Source organism: Vanessa cardui, chromosome 2, assembly GCF_905220365.1.
Source record: "Vanessa cardui chromosome 2, ilVanCard2.1, whole genome shotgun sequence".
NCBI classification, from domain to species: Eukaryota; Metazoa; Arthropoda; class Insecta; order Lepidoptera; family Nymphalidae; genus Vanessa; species Vanessa cardui.
In genome coordinates, this window is record NC_061124.1 from 11,326,680 (window position 1) to 11,353,305 (window position 26,626).

At 33.7% G+C, this 26,626-nt stretch overlaps 3 protein-coding genes across 5 annotated transcripts in view; 2 read left to right on the plus strand and 1 right to left on the minus strand.

Annotated features, from left to right (window-relative positions):
- Nucleotides 1-202: 202 nt before the first annotated feature.
- On the minus strand, nt 203-2,132 carry LOC124540845 (40S ribosomal protein S8). Its single transcript, XM_047118589.1, has 6 exons — nt 1,988-2,132; nt 1,668-1,774; nt 1,443-1,542; nt 1,121-1,296; nt 769-898; nt 203-346 (listed from the first exon to the last, which is right to left on the minus strand). Exons 1-6 carry the CDS (start codon nt 1,989-1,991, stop codon nt 237-239), a joined length of 627 nt encoding a protein of 208 aa, XP_046974545.1. The 5' UTR covers nt 1,992-2,132; the 3' UTR covers nt 203-236.
- A 1,427-nt stretch (nt 2,133-3,559) lies between these two features.
- LOC124537642 (protein mago nashi homolog) lies at nt 3,560-4,797 on the plus strand. The gene is made up of 2 exons (XM_047114543.1): nt 3,560-4,008; nt 4,573-4,797. The coding sequence occupies exons 1-2, from the start codon at nt 3,751-3,753 to the stop codon at nt 4,753-4,755; spliced, it is 441 nt and encodes a 146-aa protein (XP_046970499.1). The 5' UTR covers nt 3,560-3,750; the 3' UTR covers nt 4,756-4,797.
- A 2,748-nt stretch (nt 4,798-7,545) lies between these two features.
- Nucleotides 7,546-26,626, plus strand: part of LOC124540513 (maternal protein pumilio) — a 69,656-nt gene continuing 50,575 nt past the window's right edge. Inside the window, exons 1-10 of one of the 3 annotated variants that reach the window (XM_047118140.1) lie at nt 7,546-7,819; nt 8,193-8,430; nt 8,750-9,244; nt 21,149-21,281; nt 21,386-21,535; nt 21,696-21,885; nt 23,051-23,261; nt 23,929-24,001; nt 24,687-24,787; nt 24,870-25,055. In XM_047118140.1, the coding sequence (XP_046974096.1) occupies nt 8,215-8,430; nt 8,750-9,244; nt 21,149-21,281; nt 21,386-21,535; nt 21,696-21,885; nt 23,051-23,261; nt 23,929-24,001; nt 24,687-24,787; nt 24,870-25,055 (1,755 nt within the window). In that variant the 5' untranslated portion in view covers nt 7,546-7,819; nt 8,193-8,214. Of the gene's footprint in view, nt 8,431-8,749; nt 9,245-15,294; nt 15,579-21,148; nt 21,282-21,385; nt 21,536-21,695; nt 21,886-23,050; nt 23,262-23,928; nt 24,002-24,686; nt 24,788-24,869; nt 25,056-26,626 lie in introns of those variants that run through there. The other 2 variants (XM_047118150.1, XM_047118160.1) reach the window with 2 other exon arrangements.

Consider the following 26,626-nt stretch of genomic DNA (forward strand, 5'->3'; position numbering starts at 1 on the left):
TTCCCAAAATGAATTGTTCAGTAAAAAAGGTTTTGCTTTATATAAAAGATATAAATATTGGTAATCAAATAAAGGTTTTATGAATTTAAAAGAAAGATCACTATAAAACTCCAATCATCTACCCGTGTGCCTGATTAAGTGTGAAGTAATACTCATAATAAAATCAAAGAAATAACCATGAAATCAAAATAAAAGAGAATAATTAGTTTTTAGTATTTATTTTTACATTACACTTCCTACTTCGCCCTCTTGGATTTGATCTTTCTAAGGTAGAACTCCAATTCTTTTCCTTCAAGCACATAGCCATCAGCCCGCCCACACTGGCCTGGCCTACTTGCTATGCATGCTGTAATAAATTTAAACAATTTTTAAGAAAAGTAAGGCAAAGTATTAAGATTTTATGTGGTAAAATAATTATCAGAGTAACTATGACAGAGATCACACACCTGCTAAATGGTTCCCAAAACGGTACCCATTTGTTTTACAGGCTCAAAACTTCTCGATATCATCATTTAAAACATTAAAAAATTAAGAAATAACATTTTTTCTACTTAGAAGGAAAAAATTGATGACTATTTATTATAGGATACAATATATATAAATAAATAACTTTATAAAAAAATATATATCAGCACAATTTAGAAATCTTCACATAATCTTTTAATTTGAGTGAAAAGTAATAAATATGAAAGAAAAATTACGATCATTAATCTATGTAAATGTTATCATACTTTGTTAGGAAAATATTTTCGAATAGTCAATGCATACCTAATAAACGTCCAGTGTGGAACTGCTCCTCTAAAGCAGCTTCAACCTTTGAAAGACGCTGTCTTGCCAAATACTTCTTAGCAGTTTTCTTACTGCGCTTCTTGTTGATGATAGCTTCCTCAGCTTCAGTCTGCAATTAAGTTCATAATAAGAGACTTTTCTTAGTATAAAATAATCTTTTAAGTCAATGTTTATAAGATGTGTCACATCAGATAAAAGCAGGTAATCATTTATTTCATTTGACACGCAAAATTCATCATTTATTTCTAAATAAAACCTTATAAATAAATCTTCAGTGAATCTGGTCTACAAGTTAATTTATACATGACAAAGAATTTAAGCTGTTACTAACCAACTTGGCGCCCTTCTTTCTTCCAAGGGGCAGAAGGTAATGAGACTCATACCATTGCCTGAATGGTGTGGCATCAACAACAACGATGGCATTCTTTACCAATGTCTTTGTACGGACCAACTCATTGTTGGAGGCATTGTATACAACATCGATGATGCGAGTTTTGCGAGTAGAACCTAAAAGAAATATGATGTGATATTACCTTTGATTAAAAAACAATAAACTAATACTTATAACAACACTAATTTAGAGACAACCAAATTATAATAATCTTAATTAAAAATAAGCATGTGAATAATGATTTAACAGAATTTGAACTTACATTCCGAGCCCCATGAAATGTTTCCAGTGTCGAGGCGTAAAGCACGGTACTTGACATTACCACCACGAGCACGTACTAAGTGAATACGTTGAGAACCAAGCTGAAATAAGAATCATTACGAAAACGTGAATATTAATACCATAATATCACCATAATATTATGTCTTTGATCTCTGATCTGATCTCTGATTTGATGGTCTAAGTGAGGTTATAAATTGATTTTTACCTTGGTGTTGGCAGCCGGGCGACCTAACTCATACTTCCTCTTCTTACGAATCGGCGCACGTTTGCCGCCAGTAGCTCTTCGTTTATGCCAATGATCACGACTGATACCTGCATAGCAGTTAAGATATGTTACACAAATGTAGGCACAATGTATTGACTTTAAGAAATCACAAACACTTTTAAAGTCGAAACTTAAAAAATATATACATATTTAACACTCACGAATGATGTACTATTAATATCACATTATTAAAATATAAACTCATATCACATGAAAAAGATTTAACTCGATATATTTTAAAATTCTCGCAAGGTACTCACCCATATTGGCTGGGTCAGAAAGAAAAGATTATTTTGACGGCTGAAATTAATGAAACCTCTACTGGTCTGTAGTCTATGAATTATTGTCTATTCCTAATTCGTGTTCAGATTGGTTCTTTCGCGAAAGCTGATAAAGTATTACACTTAATCGTAAATAATAATATTTTCTTCGAAAGTTTTTAAAATACAATGTAATTAATAAATACTCTTTTGGAAACATTAATATTATTTTTAAGTAATCTAGCGGTCCACTTATGGCACCCTCTTTAAACTAAAGCAATCCTTTACGTAATTTGTTCTTTTATTTAGTATTCAGACATTCTTGAAACTTCTCACAATTATATTATTTTATTATGCTTAAAACTATGCGTTTAGCAGAATCGTGCCTCCAATGATACACGTAAACAAAAGAAAAACGTTTTCATAAGAACAAAGTGACAAGTATTTTTAAAATTAAAAATTTGGAGCTGGTTTAAAAAGATCGCATACAAAAAGGAGGAATATATATATATATATATATATGTAATATAATAATTGCACACATATTTGGTGGGGGGGGCATGATTTGGTATGAGTTTTGATTTTATAATATATTTTTTTTATTAACATAAGAATCAATAACATTAAATGCTTCAATATATACAAAAATGAACTAAAAAAACTGTAAAAATCTTGACCGCGTGGAATGGTGGCAAGAATGCTACCAGCATTTACCCGTTGAATCGCAATTCCGATCCTCTGGGCAAAAAACGAACCAGCCCTACCAGTGGAGGCAATGAGGCGAGGTGTTATACTTTTGATCAAGCTTTTTGCACCACTATTCCAAGGGCCAAGCGATTCGACAGCAAATGGAACAAAAAATAATTAGATTTTATACACGAATATTTAATAAATTTTTTTTTAGTTTTGTTTAATATATAAATTTTTAAATGTGTTAAAAAATATGGCGTAACAATCTTATTTATGAAAAGCGTGAGCCGATTTTTCCCCATTGATTAAGGGATGATAGCTCTACATTAAAAATTGGTTATTGGCCCATTTTGAAAACCTTCAGCCACAAATATCCAGAAAATTAAAGAAGATTCTTGATAGTTATTTATGTTAATTATTACGAACAAAGAATTAATTTTAGACACAATAAGGACAATTTTCACAGTTCATTGCACTAACCTTTCATTAAACTTAATTTTTTTTTAAATAACAATGTTCCGAATGAGCCGAGTGCCATCTCGGCTCATTCGGAACATTAGTAGTTAGAACGCGTGCATCTTAAGCGATGATTGCGGGAACCCGCCACCCAGACAAGCTCCTCTGAATACTCATGTGCTTAATTTGTGTTTATAATGCATCTCGTACTCGGCGGTGAAGGAAAACATCGTGAGGAAACCTGCATGTGTCTAATTTCTTAGAAATTCTGTCACATGTGTATTTCACAAACTCGCTTTGAAATTTACTGACTGTTGTTATTTTGTTGAGTGACTTGTCGATCAAAATTAATTAATCAAAGAGCTCCATGAATTACGATGGAATTTGAGTATGGTAATAATTAAATGAGTCAAAATCTTAAATGTCAATGTCATTGTGTTTGAAACTTGAAGCGCTAGCGTCTGAAGTCGGCGTCGTTTCTCATAAATTCTCAATTTTTCAATGTGGTGCTGCCAAAATAAAGCGTGTTTGATTAAGGTTTGAGAATAACACATATATAAGAGATTAGAGCACTTACGTGCTCAATAATTGTGAAAATTGCTACTCAAAGTACAACGATGTCTTCCGACTTCTACATACGGTATTATGTAGGCCACAAGGGAAAATTTGGACACGAATTTCTAGAGTTTGAATTTCGGCCGGATGGGAAATTAAGATATGCCAATAATTCAAATTACAAGAACGATACTATGATACGGAAAGAAGCGTATGTGCATCCATGCGTGATGGACGAATTAAAAAGAATTATTGTAGATTCTGAGATAATGCACGAAGATGATCGTTTATGGCCTCAGCCTGATCGTGTTGGCAGACAGGTAAGTTATTATCTTATATTTACTTTTTTTTAATATCCGAAAGTTAAAATCTATGTGAGGTTTGCAGTAGTTACAAAAAAGCAAAACCGTGACGAGTCTCATGTGTAAGAATATGAAATGCTTGTCTGTCACGTCAATTGTTAAAATTTAAAACTAGTGAAACTAATTAGTGCTGTTACTTTTAATAATATTGTGTATTAAACCTCCAACAGTTTCTGTGTTGTCTTTGTATATTTTTTTATTATATTGGCTTAGTGGTTTTTCAGTCAACCATTCCAAAGAGCCGCATTTATTTGAAGGCAATTTTCGCCTTTTTTTTTATTAATTTAGTATAGTTAAAATGTATGTAGTGTTACTTTTTATATACTTTGTGAGAATCACAATTTTTACATGTTGGTTATTTTAAATAATATATGCCTTTATGTTTGTAATTGTACAAAACACATTCATCTTTGTGTCAAATCTATTTCAGTTTTACCAAAATTTAATAATATATTTTTTTGTTTGAATGCTTTAAATTAGATAACAAAAAGTTTAATCTATTTTTTTTTCTTTTCTTTCCAGGAGCTTGAAATTGTTATAGGTGAAGAACACATTTCTTTTACAACATCTAAGACTGGGTCTTTGGTGGATGTCAATCAATCTCGTGATCCTGAAGGTCTACGCTGTTTCTACTACTTGGTGCAAGATCTCAAATGTCTTGTATTTTCACTTATTGGTTTGCATTTTAAGATTAAGCCAATATAGGTTAAGCTTACAGTTATGGTAAAAATAAAGAAATTAAAATAATGTTTTATTATTCATTGTACCTTTAAATCCCTAGTTCAAACAAATATAGCATTTGTTAAATACAATATTGAGTATTATAATATTAACGCTATTGGTAGGTGATGGACCTATGGGCTTAATAGCAAGGAAAGGCTAAGATGACCCAGTGGTAATAACTGTAATCTTCCCAGATTATTATATGTAATCTTAAGATTACATATTATAATCTGGGTTTGTACTGCAGTTTAAAATTCTCATTTGCATTTGTTCTTTATCTCAAACTCTGCATTAAAGGAAAATAAAGTAAGGTGAGTGTGGTGCTCTTTTAACTCTGCATGCGTTGCATGAAAGAGCACCACATATTTACAAAATTAACAGCAACTAAAAATTATTATGAATATAAAAAGAAAAATCTGTTACTATATGTATGTGTGTTAAAGAAACGATAACAATATAAATGAAGACTAATGGTGCTAAATATATTTTGGCTACTATATTTCTTAATAAAAAAAAAATATTTAAACAATTAGAAACGAAAAGTGCTAATAGTATTACATTACTCTAGAGTTGATATTTTCGCCATTTAAAAGATCCATATTTTGAATAATTTCCTAGTATATTGTCATAGTAATATAATAGGAAATTATTCAAAATTCTTGCTTGAAATTATATTAAATAATACGTAGATTTCTAACCATTTCACCGCCAACATGTCTTTCAGGTGTGTCCAAACGAGGGTTGTTATTGAGCTCGATTAACATACCCAAAATTCTTTCGGATATCCGAACCCGAAATAGTTTCATGTTATTTATTATAATTTTTCTTGTGCAGGGAGCATTCCGAATTCGTGGCTTTTTGAAGTCAATGGTAAGGTGAACTGATGATTTTTAACATAGTTTGAAAATCATGTATGAAAGTAGTAGTAAAAAAGGTATTGTCAAGTATAGAAGAACTTCCGAAAACGCAATTCGAATTAAATATGGACTGGCTACCATTACTGCGATTCCTTTGTAGACAGCGGAAGTCATATTTCGTTAATACAGAATTTGAATCGAGTATAATAATTTTCATTGGAGTCACTTTTAAGTTCTAAGATTTCGAATGTGCTTGAATAATATGCTATTTTCGTTGTTTTCGTAAATTGTTATTTTGTGAAACAGTTTACTAGTAATGACTGGTTTGGAACATGAATAATATTAGCAATTACAATTATATCGATATTCAGTATATCTATAATTATACCCTATTACTAGTTGTCTGTAATGAAATCTAGCTTCATAGTCAAAGTGAATTTTCAGCATGGGCTAAACGGAGTTTGCCAAATACAATTACACTCGTAAATTTAAAATCTCAATGACTTCTCTGAAATATTATTCACTTAGTTTATATTTTAGTAACTGTTTTAGGGGTTTGTTGAGCATATTTGGCAATGAAAAGACCGATTCCGTAAATATAAAGCAAAAAAATAGCCAGTCGGTGTATAATCTAAATGGATTATTTTGTAGCTACATTAGCTTATAGTAAAACTTTGTCGCTTAAGTGCAGAAATAAACGTAAAATTAAATGTTATTTAGCTATGAAGAACAGTTACCTAAAAGCTGATATATATATTTAGTCAATACTAAATATTTCGTATAAAATATGTTTTAAAAAAAAACTCTGGAATAGTATATACAGTTTTAAAAGGTATATATTAAAACTTTAAACTTATACCATCCAATATTATCACATAATACCATCAATATTATTACATTTTGTGAATATTTATAATTACTTTAAGACTTTTAATTAAGTTAAATATATAAAATAATAACAATAATAAAAATTGATAATGTGTACTTGTCAATGATGTTCTAGTAAACAGATATGTTTATGTTACTAACGCGCAAAAAGTGAAGACTAGAAAACGTCCTAATTGGGACGTTTGCCTTTAGTTGTTTTACGTAGTAATACGTTATAATACATCATAATTACGTAGTAATACGTTTTGCGTAATTAAAACATCTATTTATCCCTTTTACTTATAGTTTTTATCAAGCTATCCTTTTTACTTTTAACGAAATGTAAAAATAAACTAAAATAAACGGTCCCCGACGGCACACTTTTTTCTGTTGTTTAGTATGGAACTATGGATATAACATATCTGTTTATTAGAATATCATTGGTACTTGTGCATTGATGTAGATTGATCTCTGTAATCATTCAAAACGAGTTAATATGATATAATTCATAGTATGTAATATGTTATTAATTCATATCTAATTCATATCTTGTTATGAATCTTAACAATGTTAACTTTTACATTTTCTTCTATCTTAATTCTACTCCGAGTCTTCTTATAACACGTATAATCGCACTGCTCCTCATGTGAAATACGTGTAGAGGTGATTTAACTTTTAAACAAATTTTAATCTGTACCATCATTGTATCTCAACATTTGTTATAACTAAATTCCATTTCATGTTCACATCTTTAAATTTACTAAGACGATTATATTTAATAATGGAAATATTACTGCACTAATTTGATTTGAAATATTTTGTATTCAATTTATTTCCCTTATGCTCTTTTTTATATCTAAATAAAAAATTAATACCCAAGACATAAAATTATATATATTTTTATTTAGTTATATTCTATTTTTAACTAAATGCTGTAATGCTTATAAGGTTTTAGTTTTTGACCAATAATCTAAAAATAAATATAATTTTCCATTATGAAATTGTTCATACAAAGGAACGTTAGCTGTATTTATTTATGTTTATAGTATAGCTTTGCGCGTTGCGCGCGCATCGCATCTGCCCGACCGACTATGGCGGATAGGCAGTGAAGGATGTTTGTAGTCTTTTTTAAATCGGGAAGTATCGACGGTAGCCAATGGCATAATCCGGGTTTTTTGTAAAAATTGTACATTGTAAATAGTCCTGTGTACATATAGTAATTATATTTGTGGTCGTTTTGTTTAGAAATTGTGTGAATAGTGTAATATTTTGAGTGTTTATTCGATTCAGTCTTCGACGCCGACAAATCTCATAATCTAGGAGTTAGTACATTGGTACATAATACATAACATCCAAATTCATAATTTAACAAATTAAATTACATATTAATCGTCGGTATCACCTATTGTCTTTGTGTTTATCTTGAGAAACGGACCGTTGCAGTTTCCTGCAATATTTTGATTCTTAAAGCGGCTGTCATCGTGCTTCGATAAAACTAGTAGCTGTCATTACAAAGACAAAAAGACTATTATAGTCTTTAAATGGCTTCAGTACTCAATATTACGAGCTGTGCATAGTAATTTTGATCATGGTAAACGGTCGAATCAACATTTGACTCTAATAATACAAGCGGTAAAGCTTAATTGTATCTATAAACAGAAGATCATAAGATATTTACTGTTTACCGTTGTGAAGGACTGAAGAATAGTGAAACTGAATGCTCGAGCCTCACGGTAGCCCAATGAAGTGGCCGGGCACTGGTGGAGACGAAGAGGCGGGTGAAGCAGCGTTGCAGACAGCGCGAGTGGCTCAGACTCGCGCCCAAGACGACGCCGCCGTTCATTATGTGTTCCAGCGCGAATCCCAGGAAGCAGAATTATCCTCATTAGCACCGAAACAACGTTGGGCTGTCGGTGACGACTCTATTGCGGAGGTTTGTTTACTAATACATTTGTTGTATACACAATAATACATCTTAGTAAATGTTTCAATTTCAGTTTAATCTCTTTAAGATTTCATATTGACTTTTATAATAATATTTGAATATGATAGACATTCAAAGATGTTTTAAACGTTTTTTGGAGATATATATATTTTTTTCATTTAACATTTTGTGACAGTGATTTATTTACTTTAAGATATATAGTTGGCATTTGAATAAAATAATATCTGAACAGATAAAATTGATAGTTTTTATAATAAAAACATGCAATTTTGAGGACCTATACAATCATTATGTAAATTTTTTTCAGAATCAAGATAAATGGAAGAATCCTACTCCGATAACAATGAATAATATTCAACAAGGCCCAGTGCAATTAAAGAACTCTCAGACTAATCAGCAGCAGTACATTAACCAGGCAATAGCCTCATCTGTCGGTACTTTGGCCATTAATCCTTCTGTAATTGGAAGTCATCCAGCACATTTGACCACAAACATGGTCCACACACAGTTGGCACCATTACAAAACCATACATTGGGTAATAATTTAACAATACAGAACAATACTATGATGCTCCCACCTCTCCAAGGCATACAAAATGCTCCTCAGCTAGGACAACAAGGTTTATATGACATACATCAGCATCCAGGGAACCCAATACAGGCTATGAATGGCATTGGCAAGAGTGCTGAACATCTTATGTACTTAAGCCAAGCAGGTATGCTTGCACCTGGAACAAATCAGTTTCTACAGCAAGGACAAAACCAATTGGGACTAACACCAGTCGCTACTATCAGAAATCAGGTGAGTAATTCTTATATCTTTAAAATACGTTCCTGGGTTTGAGATTGATGGCAAAAACATCATCATAATATACATATATAGAAGTGTGTTAAGGTACATATGTACATAGTTATTGGTGTTTTTGCTAGTCATTAAATTATAGATTTATATGCAGCAATACAATTTAGCTATTTAGTTAGGTTTTTGGTTTATTTTCATAGGAATAATAAGTATCCCATGATGATGATGAACATATCATTTCTGCAAAGATAGTTAGGTCACCAATTTGTGTTGTAAACTAAATAAAGCATTTAAATATATTTTTGTGCTACTGAATTCTACCCAGATTTTTTTTTGGCTATAATATACATTTTACATTAATGTCAAAACTCACCATGTAGCTAGATTTTAAACTGAATATTTGATATTATATTTATTCATCTTATTGGATGTAAATATTTTTTTCTATATGGTATGGTATGGTCATGAATATTTGTGATGGGGTTGAGTGTTATTGTGTTGAGAAAAAGAGAATACTTTTCTACACATATTTGTTATTTACATTTTCAATTTGCCATACTAAAATTAACCTATCAATTTTAATTGGTTTTGTTACAAAAAGAACTAAAATAAAAAAATACAAATTAAAAAGCTTTCCATTTTTCAAGTCTTCTCTATTTTATTATATGTATTTTCTGTTGTTATCCACTTAAATTGTTTATATTAGTATGTATTTATACTTTTTCAATATTTAACCTTGTTAAGGGAAGTACAAGAAGTAAGCACCTATAGCTTTTACATGGAGTTGTATATCTATCAATATAATGGCTATCAAGTGTTACATTTTATCCTTTCTTTCGATATATGGTTCATAATCTCCTTTTTATTTTGCACATAATGTAACAGGTAGAAATTAAAATAGGGTTGCTAATTAAACAACTGTGCACTGTGCATACAATATGATGATATATAAATAAATTGTTTTAATTATAGTTAAATCAGAAATACAAATAAATAACTATAAACTATATAATAACTGTAACAGTTAATAGCTTACTTTAAATATATTTTTTTTATTGGTAATGAAACATTTGCAAAGACCTCATCAGAGCTCATTTTGCATCTGCAAAACCAATAATTTTACTTGCTTCCTAGATGTAGGAGAATTAAATGATTTGCCTTTAATTATTGCATTATATTATTCAAAAATTATGAATGTTACCATAGACAGGTGAGCATTATTGTATAAATGTTTGATTAATTTCATGGTTGGTCTTGCATGAACAAATGCATTGTTAGGAAACCTGCCTGTCTTTCTAAAAAATCTCAAAATTTTCTCAATAAAAGGCTTGCTATTTATTGCCAACATTTCTTGTGAAGTCCCATTAGTGTGTAGTCATGACAAAAAAGTATTTCCGAATTATCAATTAGGAGAAGTAGTGCTCCCAAATTCCTAGTGGCACACCATATTTATAATTTGTTTTTGACATTTACAATAGTATTTTATGTTATGTATTTACTATTTTGTAATATACATCTGAGGTATTAAATCCCCTCGCGCCTTAAATATGCATTTTTTGTATTAAAACTTATTTTATAACAAGACTAAAATAGTCTACACAACAGCCAACAGCAACACAAAACAGCCTATACTATACAGTTGTAACAGCAAATACTCATATTTGTTTATTTATGTTTGATGATAATTTGGTCAGGTATAAAATATTGTACAAATATCACAAATAGAAAAAGCGAAGTTAGATGTGACCCCCTACTCATCGGAATATGATAGATAGCGCGTTTGAGCACATTATTGTGCAGTATATGTCTTATATAACTAGCTAGTCTCCCCTGGGTCCGGTCGCCATAGTCAAAATCAGTCCAGGGACGTATCATCATCAGTGGAATGTAGTATATGTAAAGAGATGAAACATAAAATGATTGACTACTTGATTGACAATACTCTTTTTTATAGTGTAACTTGGTTGGTGGCAGGGCTCGGTAAAAGTCCATCTGGTCACAGCAATAATTGTTGTGTTCCGGTTTGATTGGCGCGCGAGCAAGAGTAAATACAATCGCAACGGACATGACATCTTAGTTCCTAAGTTTGTTATATTTCGTACAACGCCGATGTCTAACGTAGAATGTAACCATTTACCATTAGGTGTATATAGTACATCAGATAAACTTGTAGTGTTCTTTTGAATAATCCACATCAAATAATTTATTTTGGAAGAAAACAGATAACGTGAACGGGAATGGTTATAACGAACTACGTATGTGACTGCGACTTTGTTTACGTACATTTGATTCAGCAGATCAAGCAAGATCAAGCATCTCCCAAGCTCTGTATGTAAAATTTCAATACAATAAAATCATTGATCTCGATGATTTTTCAAACAGACATACAGATTCAGTCTAGAAGTCTTATATGTTAAAAGCAATAATATACAAGTAACAATAATAATTGTTATCTTCCAGTTTTAAACAAAGCTAACGTTACTATTTCTATGAATTCAATGAATGCAAAATTATTTAAAATTTTAATCATGATTTATAATCGGTCGACAGTAAACGTTTAAGTCGCAGCTAAAATGTTCTTTCTTGCTGTTAGCAGCATATATTTCCTACCTGTGACTAATAAACGATGATACCAAAAATATTATAATGTTTTCGAGAAAATGTTCGTCACGCTTATACACCGTTATGACATCCAATATTTCGGCGATTTAATAAATAAATAATTGGTATATAACGCTAAATATTTTGCTAATCGCCAGGATCGGTGATAATCTATTCCTATATCAAACTGGAATAAACAGCTGATCTATTTTTACCAAATAAGAATTTTTGAATGTACTAATTAAAGTAAAGAGGAATTGCTATTATTTGTGATTAATAAATATATATTAATTTTAATCATAATCATTTTAATCTTTTAATTCGAATGCTTAATGCCATTAATAATTTTTTATTACATTAAGTTAATTAGGCAATTTATTTGGATATTGACGAATAAAAAAAATCACTAGCGGATACAGCATGGGTTGACTTATATGTGAATTAAAATAAAATATTGTATAAATTATTTTATAACTTCTTTGGCACGCTATTGTAATAAAACAAAAACCAATTTCAAAAAATAGTTTGATTGCATTTCACTAATTCTTTAATTTATAAACATTGTATATAGTATATTTAAATATTTCTTTTATATTATTTGCTATCCTCGCTAAGTCTAGGACCGCGTCGATTCATCCGACAGCCTATACATACAATTTTTTTTATCTTCTGGATATATGCATGCTTTTTTATCATTCGACTATTATGAATGATCCAATCTAAATCTAAAATACTATATATACTACAAAACCCAAGTTATGGGCAATATATTCGAGAAGCAATATTTTATCATGAGATCGTTTACAGGGCTTTAATTTCAAATATAGTCATACAGTATTTTCTTTGTAGCACCGCCAAAAAATACACTCACTCTATCAGTACATTTGTTCCCTTCCTCTTATATCCTGGATGCCTTCAAACGAGGCGTGATAAGTCATCTTGTGGGCCAAAATGGAGATGGTCACTATTGCATTTTCGCTGACTGTGCTGGCTACATTCACATTTGTACTCCGCTACCATTTACCACCAAGTGGACTGAAGTCATATAAAGAATACAACAACCTAAGAGGGCTGCGGCCAACGATACACTGTCAACGTCACGTAGCTTAATAACTAGTGAACACGATAAGTTATTAATCCGTATTAGTAGTTTGTACTAACCATCAACTACATAATCACTTGCTACTTAAAACAATGTAAAAAGTACGAGTCCTTGCTTCTGATTTACGTCTTATAATATCTGCTGGGCCATCTCGAGGTCGTGATTAAAATTGGGCTTTACGATTTCGTTTTTGTTAATGAAGTACTTACATGGTACATGGTAAATTAACAAGATTTTGCAATATTACCTAATTCATTAATAACAAAATTAAACAACACTTGTTGTTTCTAATCATACGTGATTCTAATCTTACAATGGCTCTTAATTAAAGTAAACATTTACTAATAAAACTATTAAACAAATATTTGAAATTATATTTATAAAATTAAGCAAAAGCTTAACTTTTTTTTATGTTATATGTTGGCGGACGAGCATATGGGCCACCTGATGGTAAGTGGTCACCATCGCCCATAGACAATGACGCTGTAAGAAATATTAATTATTCCTTACATCATCAATGTGCCACCAACCTTGGGAACTAAGATGTTATGTCCATTGTGCCTGTAGTTACACTGGCTCACTCAAACTTCCAAACTCTTCTCAAACCCTTCAAACCGGAGCACAACAATACTGAGTACTGTTATTTGGCGGTAGAATAACTGATGAGTGGGTGGTACCTACCCAGACGGGCTTGCACAAAGCCCTACCACCAAGTAAAACTATAATAAGTGTATATACTTACAATTGCTAGCATACTAGTTGGACTTTTGTGTAACCTAATGGGAGTCTCTTTCAAGTTGTCAACTCAATGTTAATGAGTTCAAAGCTCGATATTATAACACATAATCAATTATTGTTATACGTATATTATTCTAACTTATAATATGTATGGGTTGTAAGTCTGTTTATTTGTTACTCTTTCACATATTAAATACACAACCGATTATCATGAAATTATATTTGTATACAATGTTGTCAGTTAAAGAAAAGAACGTATGGTAACTAACACCTGCCTTCGCCACACATGCGGGCGAAGCTGCGGATGGATACTAGTATATTATAAGGCAAAGGAAAGCTGGGTTTCTTTGGATGAAGGCGTTAATTTTTTAAAGTATTAGTCCGAAAGTCGTAAAGTCGAATATTTTTGTGTAAAGTAGGCCATTTATTGAGAAAGGTTACGCTACATAACCTCACACTAACTCCTTCACACCAAGGAGCAGAGCAGTGACCTTATGGTAAACTGACTGAAACAGATAGGTATTTTCTATCTTCTTCTATATTTATATTATTCTTAGATTATTTAAGAAAATTCAAATGGAGCATCGGAACATTATAGTGAAGAAACAAAAGGAAATTTAATTTCGATATTATAAAATGTTTCGTTATATTTGGTATAAACATAAATAAATTGAAAAAAATATTTATTGGTGCGTCAATCCCGTGAAAACTATTGAATGTATCGGTAGGAGGCTATGACTAGTAGACGCAGATAGTTAAAGGCTTACTTACTTTACTTTATACTTTTTTGAATTCTTTTCCATCCTCCCCCTTTTGTTTATTTAATGCTCAGCGAAGCGGAGACGAGCGAATAACATTAAATGCGAGTAAAACCGCGGCAGATGGCTAATAGTATACATACATATTACATTAGAACGAATATAACTTATTTGCTTTACATTCATAAGCACGTATTTAAACACTGACTTCTTCCCTTTCCAGCAGCCTTGATTTTACATCCGAAAAAAGGAGACACCGAAATATGTAACAACATATTTCGATGTTCGATGATTCCCATTAACAAAATGTTATAATTATATTATCCTCATAATTATATTATCAGATAATTATGAGGCATTATTTTTAGAAATATAAAAAAATATTCGTTAATTATATTATAAAAAACGTTAAAGCTTCGAAACTTTCTAACATTTCAAGAAAGCCTTATTTTTGTTTATTTGATGTATATACCTTAATAAATGTAAAATTAAATTCTCAGATGATTTTATCTGCATTATTATTTTAAGCCTTTTCTGCCTATATTATTTTATGCCCTTGCAGTATAAAAATGTTGCCAATGTCATTAGAATCAACAACACAAAATAATAACGACTAATATATAAATTATCGAAACAAATATTTTATGAATATAATACTATAAATATTTTTAAAACGGTATCTTATAAATCTTATAAAAGTCTAAAAAAGTTCTAGGCGAGCACAACAAAAATAATCGTAAAACGCCGATTTGAATTCTTGGCGTTGTGTTTTGCGCCATCTGTTAAACATTTCGAGAAGCCTCACTTCGTCCGACGCTCCCGTACTCGGGAAGTTAACGCAGGCGCTGTGGTCGGCGTATGTCCTTTGTTCGAAACAAGTCAACATTGTACTTTTGAGTTTAGCTCTTCCAGTTTTATTTTGCTGTTTATGAAAGTTTTAGTGTAAGAAATGTGTTATTTTATGTTGGTTTTAGTGTAAATATCATACAGAAACTAGTGATCGATGTTTAGTGTGTTCTATCATACGATAAGCTTTCATTGTGGTACATGAGCGAGCTTTAGGTGGTTTGTACGCATGAAACCTTTGAGTGACTTTTTTTTCGAACCTAATGTTAAGGATATGGGCCCCGACATGGTGAGTTTATATGTTTAGTATTCTAATTTATTGTATAAAAAGTTCCTTTTATGTCATGAAATGATGAAATTCTTCCTTTTTCTACGCAACAGGTCGGTTTTTGTTTTGTTTACTTGTCACCGGCGTCCGCCATTTCTAGCTCGTAATTATTATATTCACCGGTGTACAAACTAACACAAACACTAATACATCGGTTCTGAAAATACTAAGTCATCAATATATCGTATTACATTCTGTTGAACTTATAAAGGCAAATATCGTTCCCCAGTCGTATTCTATCAAAATTACTTGTAATATTTTTATTATCACAGGACTTGATCCCTTGTTCTCAGGTCAAGGAACATGCAACAGAGATCAAATGATTTTATTATAATGTATAAATATATTTGCAAAATCGAATTATCAAAACTAATAGAATCAATTAGGTACTACTTAAATAACTTTGTAAAGGTTAGGTTCACACAAATGCTAACATTCGTTAGTAATATTTTCAAGATGCAGACTAAATAAACTTTAGTCTTTATAAATGAATTTTACCTGTAGATTTTTAAAAATATTTTCAAAATTGAAGCGAATGAATTATAAGAAAAAAAAAGGTTAAAAGAAAGTATACATAGTAAAGTAAAAATTTATTAATAGGAAATTAAATGATCTACTTCTTTTTGTTCACTGATTTATTTTAGCAAAGGTATCAAATTAAATTTATAATTAATATTAATAATTGAGACAACCGTAAATTATTTTCAATGAAATGAAACGAAACGAAATCACCGTAGTCATAGTCAAATTTATTATTCTGAAATTGTTTTAATTGTTACTATATTTGGTCTCTTTAATTTTAAGTTTAATGATCAATTGTGATGACAAATGTTTCATGTGAATAGTTCCAAAGAATAATTGTTATTTATTTGGACTTGGCTATATGTTATGAAACATTGTAATGGGGTTAAACTTAGTATGTCTAACATAACATTGTGTACAAGGGAATTTAAATAACCTCAAAGTTTCAATTATATCCTTTTTCCTCATAACTACTTATGTATTTATCCTCTTTATCAGTGTTGTTGTTGACAAGTTTTAACTATTTTTTTTTTATGAAAATAAGGAGGATTAACCAGAATACCACTTAATTATAATCTATTTTTTACCCTTTTGCTTAGAGCTGATGCTATTTTTTATTTATTTTTCACCAAAGTAACAGTTCAATATTTGTTGTTTGTTAAGTATATGAGAATTTTTGGAAAAGCTTATTAAAGGTGCTTAATTTATTTAATATGTGGGTATTACCATGCTTTACAAAATACTGCTTAACAATATTTCAAATTGATTATACATGTTATATTTATACTTGATTTGTATGAGATAAGTTAAGATATACTTGTTGTTTAATTCGACCTCCATGGTCGAGTGGTGTGTACACCGGTTTTCATGGGTACGCCACTCTGAGGTCCCGGGTTCGATTCCCGGCCGAGTCGATGTAGATTACCATTAGTTTTCTATGTTGTCTTGGGTCTGGGTGTTTGTGGTACCGTCGTTACTCCTGATTTCCATAACACAAGTGCTTCAGCTACTTACATTGGGATCAGAGTAATGTATGTGATGTTGTCTCATATTTATTATTATTATTATAATTAAATATCAAAATTACATATGTATATTGGTAACTTCCATTTATAAACCTTAAAAGAATTATATTACATGTAGTTTGTATATAACCTTGATGTTTTGACCCAAATGTTTAGTGCCTTACGAGCTTGATTGTCCTCTAGGTTGTGTCAGAAAGTGCCTTAATTTTGAAATTAATTTCTCACAAAATTATTTAAAAATATTATGAGCATATGAAATATTGTTAAAATACTATGTTTTCAAATTTACGTTGTGATGAGAGAATGTGTTATTTGAGAATGAGATGACGCAGCCACTATCTATACCATATTTGTGCTACAGAAGAGGGCTATTCGCGCAATCTATAACCTAGGAGCTAAAGAATCGTTAAGGAATAAATTTAAAGAAATCAAGATATTGACTGTTGCTTCTCAATATATATTCTGCAATGTTATGTATGTACGAAAAAATATTAATGATTTTTCATAACATTGGTACAAGGAACAAACACAAACTTGTTACTCCTGTTACTCGACTGCATAGAGTCAGTAACTCCTTTGTGGGGCAATGTATATGGTTTTACAACAGGATCCCAGAAAGCGTACAAAATGCCTCTGTTGTCAAATTTAAAAAAAATTATTAAGGTATGCTTGTGTGCAAAAGGTTATTATACAATAAATGAGTTTATGATCGATAGCACACCTTGGGAATGAAACGATCGCCTCCTGGCTATTTCATCTCATATTAAATTGTTTATTTATACTGAGTTTCTTTCGCCGGTTCCTCTCAGGTCAGGGTATTTTCTTTTCCGAACTGGTGGTAGTGTTTCAATTGACCATCAATAAGAAAGTGTAATGCTTCTATATTGAATAAAGTTTTGTGAGTTTGAGTTGACTTGAGATGTGTATTTTTGTGTAGGTTACAAGAATTGTGTAATTCTTATTTCATTAATTGCTTAAAATATATGTCGGCGCGGAACCACGAATTTAAGAAAAACACGTGTCCAGAAATGATTATTTTAATAACTTAAAACTGTTTCATTGTTAAATGAATAATTTTTAGTGAATTTTGAAATGTTAAATTACTCTGAAAAATTTAATGTTTGTAAACAACTGTTATCTTGAGTGAATAAGTCTACCCACCTATTTTTGTTATAAAAGGTCAAGCGACTGCCGGTTTCGACAGACTTGGTCGAGCCGTCGGAGCGATCGGACCGTCTCATATTGGAATAAATCAGAGATGATTATTTCCTGAGTTTTATTTCATACCACCGAAGATGGTTAAAGATCGAAACTCTGACACTCGTGACGTCAGCTATGCTGATGTCATGTTTTTTAAAAACGCGCTCGGACATGCCTCCTCCGTTATCAGAAGTGGGATTGGAACAAACTCCGATCTCTGCTACGTCCTCATCAGCTTCGGTTTCACCTGTCACATAAGGATCGCTACAAGACATAACCATATTGCGAAGTGATACGAAGATCTCTAAGCACTGCACAGTTACTGCCCGGTGTAATGAGGCCCATCTATGTGGGAGGACCGCAAACCACGAATCCAATAAATCATTCATCAGCTCCAAGGCCGACTAGTGCGGGAGTACCCAGTTCGTCAACACTTGAGGACGTCAACAATTAAGAACAATACACTTCAAGGGCATCCTCATTTGCCATGCTGTTCATATGTGTGGAACATCTTAATTGAAAAATCAACAAGTGAACATGTGGATCACGGAGATCATGGATATCATGGGGAAATGAGACACACTAAGATAAACAACACGTCAGGAACCAGCCGAGCAAATGGCCAAGTGGAAAGAATTATTACTACCCTCAAAAACGAGTTAATAAAAAGGAAGAACTGCGAGACCGAACAGTGCATCTAGTATATGGAGTTGCACCACCCACTTTTTACACAAAGAAAACATTGCATACCACCTGAACCTCTTAAAACTGATCGACATTAATAAAGAGTCCACGTAACCACCATTACTTGATGTGATTAATTAATTGTGTCTTTCGAGATTTGCAGGTTTCATAAGAATAACGACAGTGGAGAAGGTGGTCGGCAGAGGGCGCTCGTGATCAGCTTCGTCGTGCACCGCAGCCGGGCGACCAAGAAATGCGACTGGTGCAGAGCGCGCACCGTCCCGCAGAATGGCCGTGACAGTGGGAGTTGTCGTCCATATCACGAGCTGGTCAGTCAGTGCGAGTGGTCAGCATCGACGAGAACTAATCATCGCATAAAACTGTGAGGCAAAATTTACTTATCTTACCTCTTAAAATCTAAAGAAATAAAAAAGAGCAATAACAAAAAAAGAAAAAAAATAAATTTTGAATATTAATTACCATTGAGATTCCTCATGCAACCATAACTACACACGTACACTCTGGTTTGAGAGTGATACCTCTGAGCTAACCACGTGTTACCCTCGTACTACTCACGGATCCTTGATGTATCCAAAAGTGAACCATGAGATACCGTTGGGAGGCGTTGTGGAGCCGTGGTAGCCATTTATATACCGTAATCTGGAGAGTGATACCTCTGAGCTAACCACGTGTTACCCTTGAGCTACCCGCGGATCCTTGATGTATCCACAGAGAACCATGAGATACCGTAGGGAGACCTTGTGGACCGTGGTTAGACATGTATACACCACAGATCTACGAGAACCTTTAGTAGCCATGTATATACCATAGTCTGGAGAGTGATACCTCTGAGCTAACCACGTGTTACCCTCGAGCTACCCACGGATCCTTGATGTATCCACAGAGAACCATGAGATACCGTAGGGAGACCTTGTGGACCGTGGTATAGACATGTATACACCACAGATCTACGAGAACCTTTAACAGTTATTATGACACAGTTATGAGCATAGTATGCGTAAAATCTGCCCATATTTATTATAATAAAGGTGCATGAGAGATTTCTTTGTGTACTGTTTTACAAAACAATTATCAAAGGTCAACATGATGTGTTGCTTACAGATACCTGCTTCAAAAATGTTTTTTGATTCGCAGATTTCCAATCGCACAACTTAGGCAGGTGCAGAGCGCGCACCGCCTGTCAGAATGGCCGTGTCGGCGCGGAACCACGAATTTAAGAAAAACACGTGTCCAGAAATGATTATTTTAATAACTTAAAACTGTTTCATTGTTAAATGAATAATTTTTAGTGAATTTTGAAATGTTAAATTACTCTGAAAAATTTAATGTTTGTAAACAACTGTTATCTTGAGTGAATAAGTCTACCCACCTATTTTTGTTATAAAAGGTCAAGCGACTGCCGGTTTCGACAGACTTGGTCGAGCCGTCGGAGCGATCGGACCGTCTCATATTGGAATAAATCAGAGATGATTATTTCCTGAGTTTTATTTCATACCACCGAAGATGGTTAAAGATCGAAACTCTGACACTCGTGACGTCAGCTATGCTGATGTCATGTTTTTTAAAAACGCGCTCGGACATGCCTCCTCCGTTATATACTAAAATAATTTAATATGCTTAAACAATAATTGGAAGTGTTAAATGGACATAATGTTGATAGCGATACATTTTTCCTATTTATAAATATATCATTTAATTTTCTAGTTTAATATTTTCTAGGATACCCAATAGCATCATCATGGATACTTTTCATGTTTTAATTGAGATACATATTAGTATATTTATTTATTTGCCTCCTTACAGTACATATACATTTAGGAAATATGTCAGGACGTCATTAATATTGTTTCAACATTTATTTATAAATTTTAATATTAATTTGAAACACTTTACGCGTTTTAATAACGTTTGTTTTTTTTTTCAACCATTTATATACAAATTTAAAGTATTTTTTTTATGCAAGTTGAAATTAATTGATAAAATTTATTTGTTTAACATTCCTATTCAATAAGTGTTGGGGGGATTATACAATTAAGCACATGCTAAAATATATAACATTGTGTTAATTGTGTTTTTTAGATTGCACCTGCTGCAAAAAAATTGTGGGACAAAGGGCCCGGTGCTGGAGGTGATAGCAAAGGCCCACCTCATCTGCCTCCCTTGCAACTAAATCCCGAACAAATGTGGCGAGATCCCACTTGGTCTGCTCAAGGTACATATTTTTTTACTAAATTTAAAATTATAACAAAAAATCTATTTCATGGAAGAAAAATTGCAATTAAATCTACGCTTTTAAAATTGTACATCATAAATCAGCAGTGGAACACAACGTGGGCGTTCCGATGATGGGCACGCGGCGCGGCGTCGCCTTCCTCGGAGGCGACGCCAGCAGCATCCTCTCCCCGCGCGACTCCGCCGGCCTCGGCGTCAAGATGGTCGAGTACGTGCTGCGTGGATCACCCACAGGTACAGCTCGGCATACTATGAAGACTATCATTTGAATTGCCAAACATTTTGAGTGCATTTGATAACGTCTCCTATTATAATTTAAAAAAGTGTAAACAACTTTAATTATAAACAATTTGAGATATATGAGAGGAAGCGTGACGAAAATGGTATGATGCAGAGGGTGGCGGAGTGGCGGGTGGCGGCGAGAAGGTGGCGGGCGTGGTGTCGGGGCTGCGCGGCATGGTGCTGGAGGAGCGCGCCGACGACAAGGCGGGCTCGCCCTTCGACAAGGACCTGCACGAGATGCACGACCACGCGCCCATGCCCAACGGGCTGCACAACGGCCAGGAGGACGACAAGGCCTTCAAGTAACGATAATTTGTTGCAAGTGTGGCGTGCGATTTTTTTTGCAGGGAACGTTACTAAATGGCATTAGTCACTCGTTGCCATGGTAATATGTCATCAACGAGAAGTCGCCCCCGTAGATAAGAGGCAGCGCCGAGACGCGGGCCGACACTTGAAATATTAATTAAAGCTGTAATGAGCGATCGAACAGGTCGCTCGCGAACAATAATAAAGGCAGATTGTGTTCTCGCGATAACCAGTTTGGGCGAGCGGCGGCGCTAGCGGCGGGCGGGCAATAACCGCGCGCGCGGCCTCCGTCAATGCCACGCGCGGCGCGCTCCCCGCTCTAATCTTTTATCATTTTGTTGATGTTAATGTCTGAATCATCGCGTCGGCTGATTTTCTTAGATAGTTTCGTTGTTACACTTTTATTGATTGTCAGCTTAATTAATTGCGGAACGAATTTCTTTGCCGTGTGATATAACTTGCGTTTTATATTATAGTCGCGTAAAATAAATACCACAAAAACAATACGAGGTCGTTAAAAAAAGTAAAAAATATCATTGATACCTTTATTGGTCGGTGATTATAAAAAAATTGTACAACTTGAATCAATATATTTTTTATGTCATTGTTAGACTTCTTATGTGTCTGTGTATTCTTATGTGTAATATCATACATATTACACATTTTATAAACACTTAAAACCATAATAAAATAATATCCACATTGAAATGTTTGCATTTGTCTTGTGATAAATGATTTAAACCATATACGATCCATAGACGAAAATTGTTCTATATAAAAATACGATATGAAATGAGTATAGGTAGATTTTTAAAATTATTCCCCACCGTCCATAGACATTGTTGCTGTAAGAAATATAAAAAACTCCCTTCTTTGCCAACACCAACCTTGGGAACGAAGAGGTCCTTTTGCTTGTTGTATTTGAATGTTAAGTTAGCCAGTGCTAACTTAACATTCAAACCGAAACACAATTTATTTTAAATTCACCTGAAATATAAGGCTTCTTGAAATAATGTTTCCATTAGTTTTTTTTTTAATCTATAATAAACTGAAGATTAAAAAAACTGCCATCATAATATTATAAAAAATCGCACGAAACACTGAGCATAAGCCGATGGTGTCCGCTTCCGAGCCCCCACTGAGCGGCGCGTCACGTTGCAGTCGCACGCCGGGCTCGCGGCAGCCGTCGCCCGCCGAGGAGGAGGGCGGCGCGGGCGCGGGCGGCGTGGTGGGCGTCAACGCGGGCGTGGGCGGCGTGGTGGGCGCCGTGCGCAACGGCGACGCGGCCGCGTTCCCGCTGCTGCCGCCGCACGCGCTGCCCGCGCCGCAGCCGCAGCCGCTGCACCACATGCCGCATCTGCAGCACCCGCAGGTATGCAACGAAGGTTGAAGAGCGTTTTAAAGCTCAAGAATAAAAATATCATGAGCCTTTGATGTCTAGTAAAGGAGCGCATAAATTAAGACATTACTCGCATTGTGAGTTGTATGCGTCTTCTACAAAATCTACATTTTTGTCTGAAAACCTTAAGAGTATGAATATTAATTATAAGTAATGTAACAATTTTTCTTTAATACCCCTTTATGAGACTATTAAAGTGTAATGAAATATTTTTTTTTGCGATAATATTAACCAGTCAGTGTGACTTAAGATAATTATTCTGGAAACCTACTACAATAAAATAAGTTTGGCTGGGAGGGTATATGAAATCTTGGAAAGGCAGAAATTCGACTTAAGACCATGCTAGTTACACTAAATAAAAAAAAAGCATTGTTCGTTTAAGAATATAATAAATAAATACCTTTTGATAGATACATGGTTTTGAATTAATGTCCTTCAATTCTTAGTTTAAGGACATTAATTCAAAATAGTCTTTGTTTAGAATGAGAGAGAGTTTCAGCATGAGAGCCAACTTAGAGTGTTTTATACCACATCAGCTTGTAAATGTCCCGCTGCTGTGCCTACTCTCATTCTTGTTGAGAAGAGAGGAACCTTTCGTTTTCATGTGTATATCAGTTAAGTTTAATATTTGTATTTTCAGCACCACCCTGGAATGCTTGGTGTTGCGCCACTTCAAGGATTACCGCATCCTCAGCACCCACAAATACATCCAGGTAAGCATTATTTAAATGTATTTAAACGAGTAAAAAAACGACAAATGCCTCAATCAAAAGTCCTCGCCAGCTCGTCTTTGGTAGCTGAAATACTGAGCTGCCAACTTGAGTAACCAATCGGCTGTATCTAGTGGACCTTCCGTTATGTTATTGTTTGGAAAGACGATTAACATTATAATAGTTTACAGTCTGTTCAGATTTTATAAGAGATATCAAAGTTATTGCTAAATATTTCTGAGAAACAAAAGGGTTTCCGGTTGCTGCAAGTGTTCTGATATTTGGATATCAGCAGCCACGCACGATATCTCTATGGCTCCCGTACCATCATATGTAATGACGGCCGCAGCTATAAATGTAACGTATCTAGTACGAAAAACATAGTATATATCATACTTTGGCGGCCTGAACCAAACTGTAATGTAAAACTGAATCATTTACTCATAATTAATAGACTATGCATTTAAGGTGCGAAAAATTAGGTATTATTCTTGATGTTCATTATTAAAAAAACATCTAAGGTGTGAAATATATAAATATATACAAAGATTCCATGAAAAAATTAGGAATGAAATTCACTTCTTAAAACATACTACATAAGTTTGTGTCAAGTATAAGAATCGAAACCACAGATTACTTGTTCTAGTCCCTTGTATGAGAATTATCTAATGAATGTTAAATATTTCAGGAATGACACTCAACGACTCAATGAATCAACACATCGAACTCGTTTTGCAAATGGAACAGCATCCGCAATTTGACAACAACAGTTTTGCTAGCACGCAACAGGTCAGCTGCTATATTGTTTGTTACGTTACTAGACCTTAATGTTTATGAAGTCGGAGTTGTACTAACCGCGAGTCCGTTGCAGTACGCGGGTGGCGTTGGCGGCGTGGGCGGCGTGGGCGGAGTGGGAGGCGTGGGAGGCGTGGGCGGCGTGGGCGTGGGCGCGGTGGGCGGCGCCAGCAGCGGCGTGGGCGGCGCCGGCCTCGTCAACGGAGCGTCCGTCGTGCAGCCGGCGCCGGACTCGCAGCACCACCAGCCCTTCGAGCTGCAGGTCAGTGGCACGCTGTACAACTAGCGACTCTCAAAATTAGCATTTCCGTAGCGATAGCTTTTATTATACTTGTTTTTATTTAAACTTTTATTCAATATGCATTGTTCCTTCCAGAGTATTGTTTCTTTTTAAGCGCTTTCGGCCTTTAGGTTCGTGAAGTAGGCGTCTGCGATTTTGTACTTTCTCCCAAGAATCCTGTTTCTCGGTACAAAGTACTTGATTTAAATTCACATAAAATGTGATGCTATTTAGATGGATCATATTTCAATGGGATCCTAATCACAAACTTTAGTTCCACTGCTTTAAAATCAGTGGTAGGTGTGCGAGGTTACCGATTATTTCAATGGAATTATTATTTGTGTACTCGGAGCAGTCGTGCAGGAGCACTCGTATGTGTCACGAAGCAGTTTCCTTAAATATACTTTTATATATTAAACTTTTATCCATACTTGCAACGTCGTGCGGTGCGCCTTTACTTTCAATTTGAGATGATGTTGTCTTAAATTTTCGCGATTATTACAACAGATGCTTTTGCAATAGTCGGATGTGCGCAGTGGCGTAGCTAGTTGAGTAAGGGCCCCGGTGCATAAAAAAGAATCGGGCCCTCACCCCCTCTTTCCCATCATCCCTCTTTAACTAATAATTACCCTTTAAAATTATAGATACCAAATAAGAAATATTGTGCTCGGGGTCGTGTTTTTCTAGCTTCAGCTGCTTAAGGTTTAGTTTAGAGGGCCCCCTGAACTCCGGGGCCCCGGTGCACTGCACCACCTGCCCTACGATAGCTACTCCACTGGATGTGCACGATTCATACTCGTGGTTTATAAACTTTTAGTGCAAGCATATTAATAATATTATATTTATGAATCTATCCTTTTAAAAAAGTCTTAACTAGCTTAATAATGATCTTTTATTAATTTCAACCGTACACAGTTTCTGTGTTGAAATTAATAAAATTTGTGATGATGAAAAAAGTATCTATTCATTCCCCCTATATCACTATTTTGATAGTTTCGGTAGTACAAAATAAATAATATTATTTGATAAAAAGTAAAACATATGTAATAATTAACTTAAATACTTTAATTTTGAAGTCATAAAAGTGCATTATTTTTTAATTAATTAAATTTTATTATATCGAGTGATCTAACACACGAGCCGCCATGGTGTGGCATCTGATAGGCAAAAACAATCATTCTAGTATTCATAAATCTTTACAGGCGATTGATATCGAATACTTTGTACTTCCCCATCTCATTCTGTTCTACTACTGAAAAATGATTTTTTTAGTAATCAAAAGCTTAAACTTTATAATTGCATAAGAATTTATTCGTTAAATCATGTAGTTTTGTAGGTAGGTAGGTAGGAGTTAAAAGTTTCTTCTCCTTGGTTTTTCTAATTTAAATTTGTATTGACTAACGTAATTACGTCACTAAAAAGATTTCATGTTGTTATGAAACTAGACATAGTCCAAAGATGTAACACTATTTCGAACCAAGTTATCGCACTATATGTCTAATTTTATATGCTGTTGTCAGATTAGGGCTTTAATTTCAAAAGGGGTTGTCCAT

What these genes read in the sequence shown, in the direction of transcription:
- LOC124537642 (XM_047114543.1), top strand. Translation starts at nt 3,751, where the DNA reads ATGTCTTCCGACTTCTACATACGGTATTATGTAGGCCACAAGGGAAAA. An exon ending in CTGATCGTGTTGGCAGACAG is followed by an intron (nt 4,009 to 4,572) that starts GTAAGTTATTAT and finishes TTTTCTTTCCAG; the next exon opens with GAGCTTGAAATTGTTATAGG.
- LOC124540845 (XM_047118589.1), bottom strand. An exon ending in GAAAGAAGGGCGCCAAGTTG is followed by an intron (nt 899 to 1,120) that starts GTTAGTAACAGC and finishes ACTTAATTGCAG; the next exon opens with ACTGAAGCTGAGGAAGCTAT. An exon ending in CCACACTGGACGTTTATTAG is followed by an intron (nt 347 to 768) that starts GTATGCATTGAC and finishes AATTTATTACAG; the next exon opens with CATGCATAGCAAGTAGGCCA.